Below are 12,462 nucleotides of genomic sequence, written 5' to 3'. Positions count from 1 at the left end.
TGTATCCAGTTATCGGTCATCTTCACCAAGCAAACTCCGGCGAGTTTGTGGCTGCTTGTGCACGGATTTGCTCGGAACCAATTCCAAGTAATTAGATACTCCCTTACATGTGGGAGAAACTCAAAGATTTTAACATGCATCATCTATGTTCTTCGTTTCTAGAATCTAACGAGTTTCCATCGAATCCGAGGTGGATTCGACTCCTATTTGCCCTATTTCGTGTTTGGGTAAGTTTATGGACCTCTGGGATTAGTTTTGGTTCATGTTGAGACCGAAATCCGTCGAATTTGAACTGAAAAACCCAACTAGATCGTGTTCTACGTTTTTGCAGTTTCCGGTGCCGACACCCGGTGAAGATCAACAACGATCTCTGTTGGATTTAACGACGACGTCAACTGTGTCATTTGGTTTAACGACATATTCTCCTCCAGCAGGTATATTCCGTTAACTCTTTTCAGCACCTGCGGTGTCACGGGTAACGGCTAGGTGCACCTTTACTTACTGAACCGCGATGGCAGCCACACGACAGCGCGCGACACCACCACAGTGGCGCGTAGTCGGTGCACGACCGTGCGTGCATGACCCGAGACCTATCCGTAGGTTTTTCGATGTTTTGAATCACGTGGTGCTCCTCTGTTTATGCAAATTCAATGTCTAAATAGTTGTTTTAGATGGTTGTTCTTATATTTCACTTTAAAGCTTATGTTAGCTTTATAATTATTTAACATGCGATTTAAAGACAAGAAAGGTGTTAGGCAAGAAGCCTATTAAGGAAGGGTGCTCTTCTTACCTGTGAGTGGATCCCTTCGAAACTAAATGTTTTCAAACTATTATGATATATATATATATATATATATATATATAAGGTGTTAGGCAAGAAGCCTGTTAAGGAAGGGTGCTCTTCTTACCTGTGAGTGGATCCCTTCGAAACTAAATGTTTTCAAACTATTATGATATATATATATATATATGTTGATGCATGTGATTTTATCGTTAAGTCTTATAGGAGACTTATATCTAGTTAAACTTAAATGATATTTTGATGCTATTGGTGATTTATTTTCATCATATAGTCATTAGACATAACATATAGCTAGTTACAACCCTAGATTATTTGTAGGTACTTATTATTCTAGTATAGGCTAGAATCACAGGATCCCTTCGAAACTAAATGTTTTCAAACTATTATGATATATATGTATATATATATATATATATATGTTGATGCATGTGATTTTATCGTTAAGTCTTAGAGGAGACTTATATCTAGTTAAACTTAAAAGATATTTTGACGCTATTGGTGATTTATTTTCATCACATAGTCATCAGACATAACGTATAGCTAGTTACAACCCTAGATTATTTGTAGGTACTTATTCTTCTAGTATAGGCTAGAAACGCTAGTAGACACTAATCATTGATCGGGTAGATGCCACTCCACTTGCTTGCTATACATTTGATTTACTTTGATTTGTAATTGATATTCCTTTCTTTCATATGACGAGCGATGTGATAAACACTATACTATTATTGTAACATATTATATGTATGTAGTTTTCACTAAATATGTGATTTTCAAAATGAGATTATTATATTTGAATGATTTTTAACTAGATAAACATGATCCCCTCACACTTTGTTTTTCAACCCCTCAAAACGTAGCGAGAATAAGGAGAACCCCAGAGGTGATGAGTGGGCTTGGCAGTGAGGCATCCATCTTATGGACTTTAGTTGATGATTCCCTTGCCGTAGTTTATGCTAGTTGGTAATAATTGCATGATCATACTTTCAATTATGCATGGCACTGCACTCTTATGTGTTTAATGTTGTGTGAAACTTCTAGCTACTCTGATGTGATGTGATAATAATAGAATCTTATTCTAAACTGGTGTCCCCAAGTGGGGAGGTTGATAAGTGAAATTTGTAGCAACTTTGGATTTTATTAAGGGAGACTTTGGATCCGGTCCCTAGCCACTAACATTCTTTGACTAAAACCTTAATGGTATTCAATTTTTTATCAAAGTCCCTTGACTTTATACACCTCATTATTGTTGTTAATATGTATTTCCATATATTTGATATTAATTATTTGACATGTAATGAGATTTAAAATCCCATATTATATGGCATATAAATTAAAAATGATTACAATAAAAATGAAAATGCTCAAAAATTTTGATTGAATAAATAGATAAAAACAGGTAACAATATAACTTTGAAATAATAAATGTCAAACGAATGTACCTATAGTGTTCAAAAAAATTAAAAAAAGGTACATTTTATTATAAATATGTATACATTATAAATAAAAATAAATAGATCTTACATTAAAAATGGGTACATTTTACATCAAAAAATGGTACATTTACAAAAATTGTTACATTTTACATATAACCATGTGGTACATTTATAAAGAAAAATGGGTACATTATAAATAAATTATGACTATAAATAAAAATTTAAAATAAATGGGCACAAAATGAAATTAATATATGGGTACAAATTAAAACTAAAAAGAAAATTGGTACAAATTAAAGAGGGGTTGCCAATTAAAAATGGTACAAACAAAAAATAGAAATATATGATACAATGTTTAATCATAAATATAAATATACCAAATGTAATGTTTCTAACATTACATTTAGAAATAAAATTTAATTATGTTGATATGTAAATAATTTATAATTGAAATAATGACGTTCATTAAAAGTTAGGGACCTTGATCAAAAATTAAAAAAAAAATTAAAGGTTTTAATCAATGCAATAGAAGAAAGATGGATGATAACCTTGTTTCTCCTTTTATTTAATAATGAATGTTTTGTTTAAATTCTTGCACATCATAAATATCTTAATATGGCTTACATCAATGAGTTGCCTTATGACGTCATCTCTTAATGGGGTCATATGGTCAATTTCATGACAGCCAGCATGCTTTGGCCTTGTAACTTGTGTTATTGTGGTCGAGGTGTGTCACTAGACGATAGAAACTTGGGTCCAAGGAAAGAAGAGACGAGACCAAGTAATGCAAAGTCTAATAGGAAAGAATCACTAGAATAATGTGTAATCTAAAACCCAATTTAACTAAGATGTGCACAATCACATTTATTAAATAATATTTTCACGACATGTGAAATAATCTATCTGCAAAATAAATATTATTTGATTGAAATTAATTTATCGATATTTTACATAAAAATAAAGTTAATTATTTGCACATAAATTAATAATGCATGCAAAATAATTATCTATAAAAAGAATAATGAGCTAAAACATGCCCATATGTGTAATACATTTATTAGGCATAAGTCAACTATTAGACATATTAGACAATGAGTAATGTGCTAAAACATGCACATAAGGAAATTATTTGCTAGGCAGGTTTTATGTTTTATATATTAGACAATGAATTTATAACATAAAACTTTTTTTCTCTTGTAAAATCATTAATCCACATAGAATTAATTGTGTACATCAAACATTTAAATAGAGATATTTTAGGCGTTCAAAAGGTGTATAATCTATAAAGTGAAACATAATTAATGAATTTACTTATGCAGAGTCTAATCACTAGGTTTTATTCGAATAAAAAATTATGTCAATTTGTATGTGGAGAAAATTAAATTTCAAACGCTAAAGTCACATTTTGATTAGTTACTTTTAGAAAAATAAGTTTTAAGGATGGTGTCATTTAAAACAAAAATGTTATTCTTACCATCAATTTGTATCATCATTTATACTATCATTTTAAGAGAAATGAGACCCACATGTTCACCGTTCTAAAAATCAGCCTGGACGGCGCCTAGGCACTGGACAATCGGATACCGATCCGATTTGCTCTTAGCTGATCACAAAATGGGAAATACATTAGGCAGACACCTGGATGGGATTAGGCGGTCCTAGACGGAGCTAGGCGGGGCTGGACGGAGACTAAGTGGGGGTATGTGCAGAGCGCCAGAATTTGGAAAAAAATTGTTGCAGCGGCGAGCGTTCGACGTTCGCGCGAGGAAGAAGATGCTTTCTCTTATTTTTTGTTTGCGTGACCCACGTTTGTCCTCCTTTATCTCCTTTTCAAATGGTGGGACCACTATCTTTTCTTTTCCTTATTTTATATATTTTTGAAACTTCACATCATGATGTTCTCTTCTCACCTATTTTCACAAAGGATAAGGATTGTCTGCCCACCTACTTCCAGTGCTCTTCCATGCCCTCTTATTTTGTGTGATCACGATTAAACCACATCAACATTTTATATTTTTTTTTATAGAGAGTTTAAAACAAAAATGAATAGTAATATAAAATGTTGACGTGGCTTAACCATGACCACACAAACAGGTGGGCACGGAAAGGCACGGGAAGTGGGAGGGCAGACAATCCTTGTCCTTTCACGAAAACCAATCCTCTGTTATCCTTTATTTTTTATTCTTTTTTACGCACCTAATAATTGTGGGAAGAGGATTCGCTCAGGACCTTAGTGTCTAGAGCTTTCTCATCAAACAATCTGGACTGTACAAATTAAATCCAACGGTTTCTATTAATTTATTTTACTGGCCCACCACACACAACTGACGATCCTAATTTGACTCGCACACCAATTAGCGGCCCAAATTACTTGATGAGAAAGCTCTGAACACTAAGGTTTGAAACGGATCCTCTTCCATAATTATGTGCTTAAAATTCTCCTTACATATATATTGTTTTTTTTTCCTAAATAACATGTTATTCAATATTTATCTATATATTATATGGTAAATTGAATTAAATTATATGGTATACAATAAATTTACTCAAATCCGTTTAGTCCACCTAGGCTTCTGCTTAAGTTTCGCCTAGGCGCTAAGCCCCAGTTCACCGTCCGATTTGTGCTTAATGTCTTTTAGAACTTTGCACATGTATTGGCGAGCTCTACCTCTATTCAAAAGATAACACAAATAATGATACTGCTAAATGGTAAGTTTAGCACTATTCCATTTAAAAATATGATATTCTAGATGTAAGTTTTTTTTTTTGATAAAATGAGGTTATATTAAAACCAAGGTCGGAGCCAAAAACATAGGGAGGCCTACCAAGAGGCAACAACCAAAGGAAACAAATAGAAAGCAGAGAAGAGGGGAACAAATGCTAAAGACGCTGCACCAAGTGCCAAGCGTCGCCCCCTTCACTACCCCAAAAAATTTAAGGAGGACATAGGAGGCCATCCTTGTTCAGAATATAGACCAACGAAGATGGGGGATGGTTAATCCAAGTAGAACCGCACATCTCCGTGTTACGTCTCGACGCCAAACGGTCCACCGTCATATTGGCCGATTTCGGAACCCAAGACCAGCGGCAGCTCCTGAAACCTTAGGATTCTAGTCAACATAGTATAAGCCTCCTAGCTGCTAGAGGACAAATCATTAGCCAAAGCAGAAATGTTCTCTTTAGAATCCAATTCAACTATAATTTTGTCCAAGTCCAACGAGCAAGCAAATTCACACCCAAATAAAATGGCAAGAGCTTCTTCCATAACAACACACGAAATAGAAATCAACAGCTTCTGAGCCCCAACAAACCTTCCCTCAACACATCTGGCCACAATCCCCACATAACCCACAGCCGAAGTAACATCCCAGCTCGCATCAACATTAATCTTGGTAAACAGGGAACAAGGCGGAGACCAACGAACCAAACCCAAAGGGGAAACCTGCCGAGTCAGAGAGATCCCCATAAGTGGACGGGACACCTCCAAATAAACAGCAACCGATGAGGAGATAGACATAATAATTGTTTGTGGGTTGATAGCTGTCTGATTATAAAGAAAATTACATCGAGCCTTCCAAATAAACCAACAAGTGAAGGCAACATAAGACAGCAACCAAATAGTAGTGTCCTTTGATCCCATAAGTGAATTCAACAGAGAATAAAACCAATTCACTAACGTCGAGAAGCCAGTTCTATCCACCAAGTAATTTAGGGATCCCCCAAACCAAATAGTACTAACCCACGGGCACAAAAACAGCATATGTTCAACAGATTCATCTTCATCATTGCATATAGGACAAAAAGGAGTAGGGGAGCATTTCCGCCGAAACAGAGCATCCAAAGTAGCCAAAGCACGAGTTAACGCCTCCATAAAAAGCAGTGGATTTTCAAGGGTGCCCTAACCTTCCAAATAGCCTTCCAAACATAAGAAGGGATCATAAACGAAGAGGACGAAACCGTAGATACCACTGGCAGCACCCGAGAATGCACCCAGTGATAGCCCAATCTCATAGTATAGACTCCATTCCTCGAGCTCAACCACACCAATCTATCAGGACGCATAAGATCACCAATACCAGTAGCATAAATTGACTGACACTCATCGTTAGAAATGAAGGGCTTAAGAAAGTCAATGTTCCAAGACCTAGACGACCCACAGATTAAAAAGCTTACACATAAGTTCCTAGAGACCCGCACGTTGCCTGGAGGAATAAGGTGCCTGAGAGGGAAAAAATGAAGCCATCTATCATTCCAAACTCTAACATTACCCTATTTAAAATTTGCCAGTGGGCACCTTGGAGAAGAATGTCACAACCCACCAATAAACTTGACCATCCCCAAGAGGCACGTCCCCCACGAGTGGCCTCAAGAAGTGAACAGTTTGGGAAATATCGGGCTTTAAGAACTTGAGCCCATAATGAGTTTGGATCCATCATCAGCCTCCAACACTGTTTAGCCAGAAGTGCATCATTAAACTCAGAAAAATTACGGAAGCCCAAACCTCCCAAATGCTTCAGCAATCCCAAAAAGTCCCAAGAAACCCAATGTATCCCCCTAACCCCTCCCTGCTTCCCCCACCAAAAATCAGCAATTAAATAGTCCAGCTCTGAGCACAGAGTAGTGGGAAATCTAAACAAATTCATAGGGTACGTAGGAACAGCCTGTAACACAGCTTTGATCATAACCTCTTTACCAGCTTGTAATAGAGTACATAATTTCCAACCTTGAATTTTTTCTAAGATCCTCCCCTTTACATATGCAAGACCCTCCCTCTTAGAATGGTTCCAGATAGACGGCAAGCCCAAATACATCCCCAGGTCATCGACCATGTGAATGCCAAGAACATGACTAAGCTCCACAGAGAAACCTCATGGGATGTTAGCACCAAAGAAAACACAAGACTTCTGAATATTCACTTGATGACCTGAAGCCAAACAATAATCATCAATGACCTTAACAAGATTACAACAGTTTTGCCAATCTGCCCTGAGGAATAGCAAAGTATCATTAGCAAAAAATAAGTGTGAGATAATCGTGCCAGCATGATTCATCCTAATGCCCATAAGTTCTCGCCTATCAATCGCCACTTGGATTAGCCTAGATAGTACCTCGCTATCTAGGAGAAATAGATACGGGGATAACAGGTCGCCCTGATGAATACCCCTTGAAGGGACAAATCTCCAACCCGGCTATCCATTTAGAATCATAGCAAAATCAACAGATTTCACACACCCCATCATGAGATATCTCCACTGGGAACAAAAACCCATTTTCTCCATCATCGCTTCCAAGAAGTCCCACTCCACTCTATTATATGCCTTATGCATCTCAAATTTACATTTCGTTTTCCGGAGCTTCAGAAAATGGAACATTTCATGAGCAATTCCAATATTATCCTGTATTTGTCTCCCCGCTACAAACGCATTCTGCATGAGAGAAATAATGTTAGGAAGGATAACCTTGATACGATTTGCTAACACTTTAGACATAATCTTATAAGAATAGTTGCATAAACTGATAGGCCTAAATTGCATCTTTAGGATTAAAACAATATGGGTGGAATTGAGTCTTTGAGAAGAGCTTACCCCATTTACAATATCCCACACCACTGCATTGACCTCCGATACCAATGTATCCCAGAATGAATGATAAAATAAACCTTGGAAGCCATCCGGACCCGGAGCTTTCAGTACCCCCATCTAGTGGGAAGCAAGTTTAATGTCCTCTTCCGTAATCAGACCCACCAACACCTCATTCATCTCTCCAGTCACAGAACAATGAATGCAATCTAACACCAGTTGCCAATCTCGAGGCCCAGATGAGGTAAAAACAGTGGTAAAATGCTCATCCGCCAGGTTTCGAATCGCCCCATGGTTATCCACCCAATCACCTAAATCATCCTTTATCTTCAACACACTATTTCTTTGACGTCTTTGAAGCGTAGACTGATGAAAAAACGTTGTATTGGCATCCCCTTCCTGAAGCCACCTGACCCTAGATCTCTGATGCCAGTAGCTTTCTTCTAACTCCCATAACCTATCAAGTCTATCAGACATCACCTTGATTTCCTCCCAATTTGACTTCCAGTCAAGTTGCAATTCATCCAGCTTATGGACAAGGTAATCAATCTCCCTCCCACACACCTTAAACTCATGACGACTCCAATTAATAAGTTGTGTGCGATACATATTCATCTTTTTCAGCCACCGTGAGATCCCATCACCACACGGACGTCTCCAACAACTATCAGCAATCTCCTTGCATCGATTCTCCTTAGCCCAGAAAGCTTCAAAGCGAAAAAGTTTTTTCAACCTTTGATATCAAGATTGGCATTGAATGATCAGAGGATAGTGGTTGGATCCAATAACCGTGCCATGAGTGACGGAAGTGTTAGGCCATTTGTCCAGCCAAAGCCTATTGGAAAGACCACGATCTAATTTTTCCTCCACTAATTGCCCATTCCTTGTGCCCCGCCAAGTGAAACGAGGCCCATTAAAATCTAAGTCTAGTAACTCTGCACTACTCATGAAATCCTCAAGGAATTGTGGTCTGTTATATAATACTTTTGCTCCCCCAACCTTCTCATAGTCCCAAAGAAATTCGTAAGTCACCACCACAAAGCCAAGGGAGGTTGGAAAGGCCAAACCTATTCTGCATCCAGCCCCAAAAGTCAGTCTTCTCAATCCTATAAGTAGTTCCATAGAGCCAAGTGACCCGAGCCCAGCACTCCTCACCCATTAACCTAATACGAGCATTAATAATATTTTTAGAAGAAAATCCAACCTCTACCTCTAGCGAATCATCCCACCACATGCTCAAACCTCCCGCCCGTCCAATAGGCGCAACATGAAAACCATATGAATACCCCATACGACGTCTAACTCCATCAATTCTATGATATTTCATTTTTGTTTCGGAGAGAAAGATCATTGAGGGTTTGTATTTACGAATAAGCCCATGAAGGGCTCGAACTACCGTGTTCGACCCAAGACCACGGCAGTTCCACAGTAAGTAAATCATGGTTCATTTACGGCTGTTGAGGGCCAGCCGCCATCACCCTATGAAGATACATCATTTCCTTTTGCCTTCCTCCTATCATTTCCTTTTGCCTTCCTCCTACTACTCTGTATTTCAGACCTTGCATCAAGATTCTGCCATAGTTCCTAGTACTCCACTGGAACCATAACCACATCCTTTTCAGCAGATGTAGCTTGGTCAGCATTTAAACAGCTTCCATTCCTCGTCATATTCCTAAAAATAAGTCCAAGCTTGATTAAGCCCTTCCAAACTACCCTCTCCCACCTTAGACTTTTTATAGGCATCGTGCTCTAGCAGATAAAATTCCCTCTTTGAACCCCTCTATATAATATTGTCATCATGTCACCTAAGTGGCAGGTTGACAATGTATTGTACTGACCCAAATACTGAAGAATCAGGTTGGGGTAAATCAAGATTCATCAGCATCCTAGTTTGATTATGGGTATTTAGGGGAATCAGCTGTCCTGGGCTACTCTCAACCCCCAAACCCGCAGAAGTTTGGACTCTCTCCTTACTTATCTCTTGGATCCTCATGGCTTGACTTAAAGCTATTGGGCTTTGAGAAGCAGAGAAAGGATTGGGCAAAATGCCCAATTGTCACAAGCTCATGGCCACGTGATGAGTCACATGGGGAACATGTTCCTTAGATCTCCATTGGACCATGGCTCTATCGTGAATGTCCGATCTACTCCGAACTCTATGCCATTTCCTGTTCCCACTCCTTAAAGTGTGTGTCTCTTCCTAGTGTGGAGGGACCTACAAACCTCCCATAGAACTTCCAATTCTCATCCCCTTCGTGGCCCTTACGCTCCTCTAAGACCTGGTCCCTGGGCCTCCCCTTTTAGCTCCAACAACTCTCATTTCCCCAACATTGACTGAAGATGTTCAATGAACCTCCACCTCGTCACATATTGGAGCAGTTCTAGTCCACTCTCCATAGGTAACAACATTCCCCCTCTCAGGATGAAAAGAGCATTCATTGTTGGCGTGGCCAATCCTCCCACAGCGATAACAGAAGTCTTGTAGTCTTTCAAATCGAAATTCAATCCACATGTCTTTGTTATTATCCCTAGGGATCCAGCATCCAGGAACCAGAGGCTTCTCAGTATCAACAATTATCTTGACACGCAAAAATCCTCTAGTTTTTGCAAGGTCCTCCAATTCCACGAACTCCCCTAGCTCTCATGCTAAACGTCTCACATTTAGTTCTGTGCTGAGAGATAAGGGGACTCCCCGAATTTGGATCCAAAATGGAACCAACGCCATTTTAATCTCCTCCAATGCTAGTTCTGGTGGCCATCGCTTCACAAAAAAATTCTGTTTCATGACAACTTAAGGTACCTGGTTCAGGATCTTTAACACTATAGTTCCATCCTATGCTGTAATGATATAGGTATTATCACAGACCCATTTGACTTCAATATTCCACAGATCCTTCCAAGCTAAGCGCAATATATTTCTGACCCCACACTTATTCAAAGTCTTACTTGTCAGAGCCACCCCCACCAACTTGATCCCGTTTTCCATAGTTGTAAGCTCCAGAGATTGGTCCAGATGCACCACCAAATCCTCCACTTCTAACCACTCCATTGGTCTTTTGCAGTTTTGAATCAGAGCTCTCCTGAGACTAAACTTGATATTCGAATACTCGAAACTGTAGAAAATGTGTATTCAATCTATTCATTTGAGGGATTACAGCCCATATTTATACATAAACTTTAAGCTATCTACCTAGTGGTTACAATGAAACGGAAAGCTAATTATATCCTAATAAAAGCTAATAACAACATAACAGCTAAACAATAATGTATCGTTCTTGAATAGACTTAACTATGGTAACTCTTGTAACCTCCTAACACTCCCCCGCAAATTGGACGCCGGAGAGGTGACAAGTTTGGAAATAAGACGTGCAAACTGTGCAACGGGTAAGCCTTTGGTGAAGACATCTGCAAGTTGAAACGAGGATGGGATAAAGCGAACCTTATGACTGCCAGAAGCAACTCGTTCACGAACAAAATGATAATTAATCCCAATGTGTTTTGTGCGAGCATGAAACACGGGATTAGCAGCTAAGTGTGTGGTGGACAAGTTGTCACAATTTAGTAAGACAGGATGGGTGAGTGGACAACGAAGTTCACTTAAAAGATGTTGAATCCATATAGTGTCTGCACATGCATAAGCGAGGGCTCGATACTCGGCCTCTGTACTGGAACGAGAAACTGTGGGCTGTTTCTTGGCACTCCATGAGATGAGATTAGATCCCAAAAATATGCAGTAGCCGGAGGTGGACCGTCTTGTATCAGGACATCCTGCCCAATCGGCATCGGAATAGGCAATGAGGAAGGAACAATCAGGAGACCTATGAATAGGAAGACCAAACCCAAGGGTGCCTTTGAGATAACGTAATATTCGCTTAACAGATTCAAAATGAACATCACTGGGGATCCCATAAATTGAGCAACATGTTGAACCGCATATGAGAAATCGGGACAGGTCATGGTAAGGTATTGGAGGGCACCAACAATGTGTCGATAAAGTGTAGGATCGGCAAGTGGAGTACCATCAGTACGAGAAAGTGTACCTTTCGAAGCCATGGGTGTGGAAACAGGTTTACAGTCCAAGAGATTGATGCGTTTGAAAAAATCAACTGTGTATTTGTTTTAAGTAAGATGGAGCAAATCTGTGTGATAATTAACCTCCATGCCAAGAAAATAATGCAAACGCCCCAAATCTTTGATGTCAAATTCCGCTCCCAGTGTGCGAATAAAGTTGTGAATATGAGAAGAATCACTCCCCGTGAGAATAATATCATCCACATACAATAACAAAATCAACATATGAGAATTGGCCTGATAAACAAACATGGAGTTGTCAGCCCGACTTTGATAGAAACTAAACTGTAAAAGGAAAGAACTAAATCGTTGAAACCATGCTCGTGGAGCCTGCTTGAGACCGTAGATGGCCTTATGAAGTTTGCACACATGGTGAGGACGATCAGGATCAATAAACCCCGGGGGTTGGATCATGTAAACTTCCTCAGAGAGAGAGCCATGCAAGAATGCATTTTTGACATCGAGTTGCCGAATGGACCATTGGAAAGAAACAGCCAGACAGAGAACGGTACGAATCGTCGTAGGCTTGACGACGGGGCTGAAACTATCAAAATAATCAACTCCAGATTGTTGA

At 39.0% G+C, this 12,462-nt stretch overlaps 1 protein-coding gene across 1 annotated transcript; it reads right to left on the bottom strand.

The window, feature by feature from the left end:
* Window positions 1-7,427: 7,427 nt before the first annotated feature.
* Window positions 7,428-7,937, bottom strand: LOC137724942 (uncharacterized). The gene is made up of 2 exons (XM_068463577.1): window positions 7,824-7,937; window positions 7,428-7,664 (listed from the first exon to the last, which is right to left on the bottom strand). Exons 1-2 carry the CDS (start codon window positions 7,935-7,937, stop codon window positions 7,428-7,430), a joined length of 351 nt encoding a protein of 116 aa, XP_068319678.1.
* Window positions 7,938-12,462: the final 4,525 nt, after the last annotated feature.

This window comes from Pyrus communis, chromosome 2 (assembly GCF_963583255.1).
Source record: "Pyrus communis chromosome 2, drPyrComm1.1, whole genome shotgun sequence".
NCBI lineage: Eukaryota > Viridiplantae > Streptophyta > Magnoliopsida > Rosales > Rosaceae > Pyrus > Pyrus communis.
Note: the sequence above shows the minus strand (reverse complement) of the source record. Positions and strands in the feature narration are given on the sequence as shown.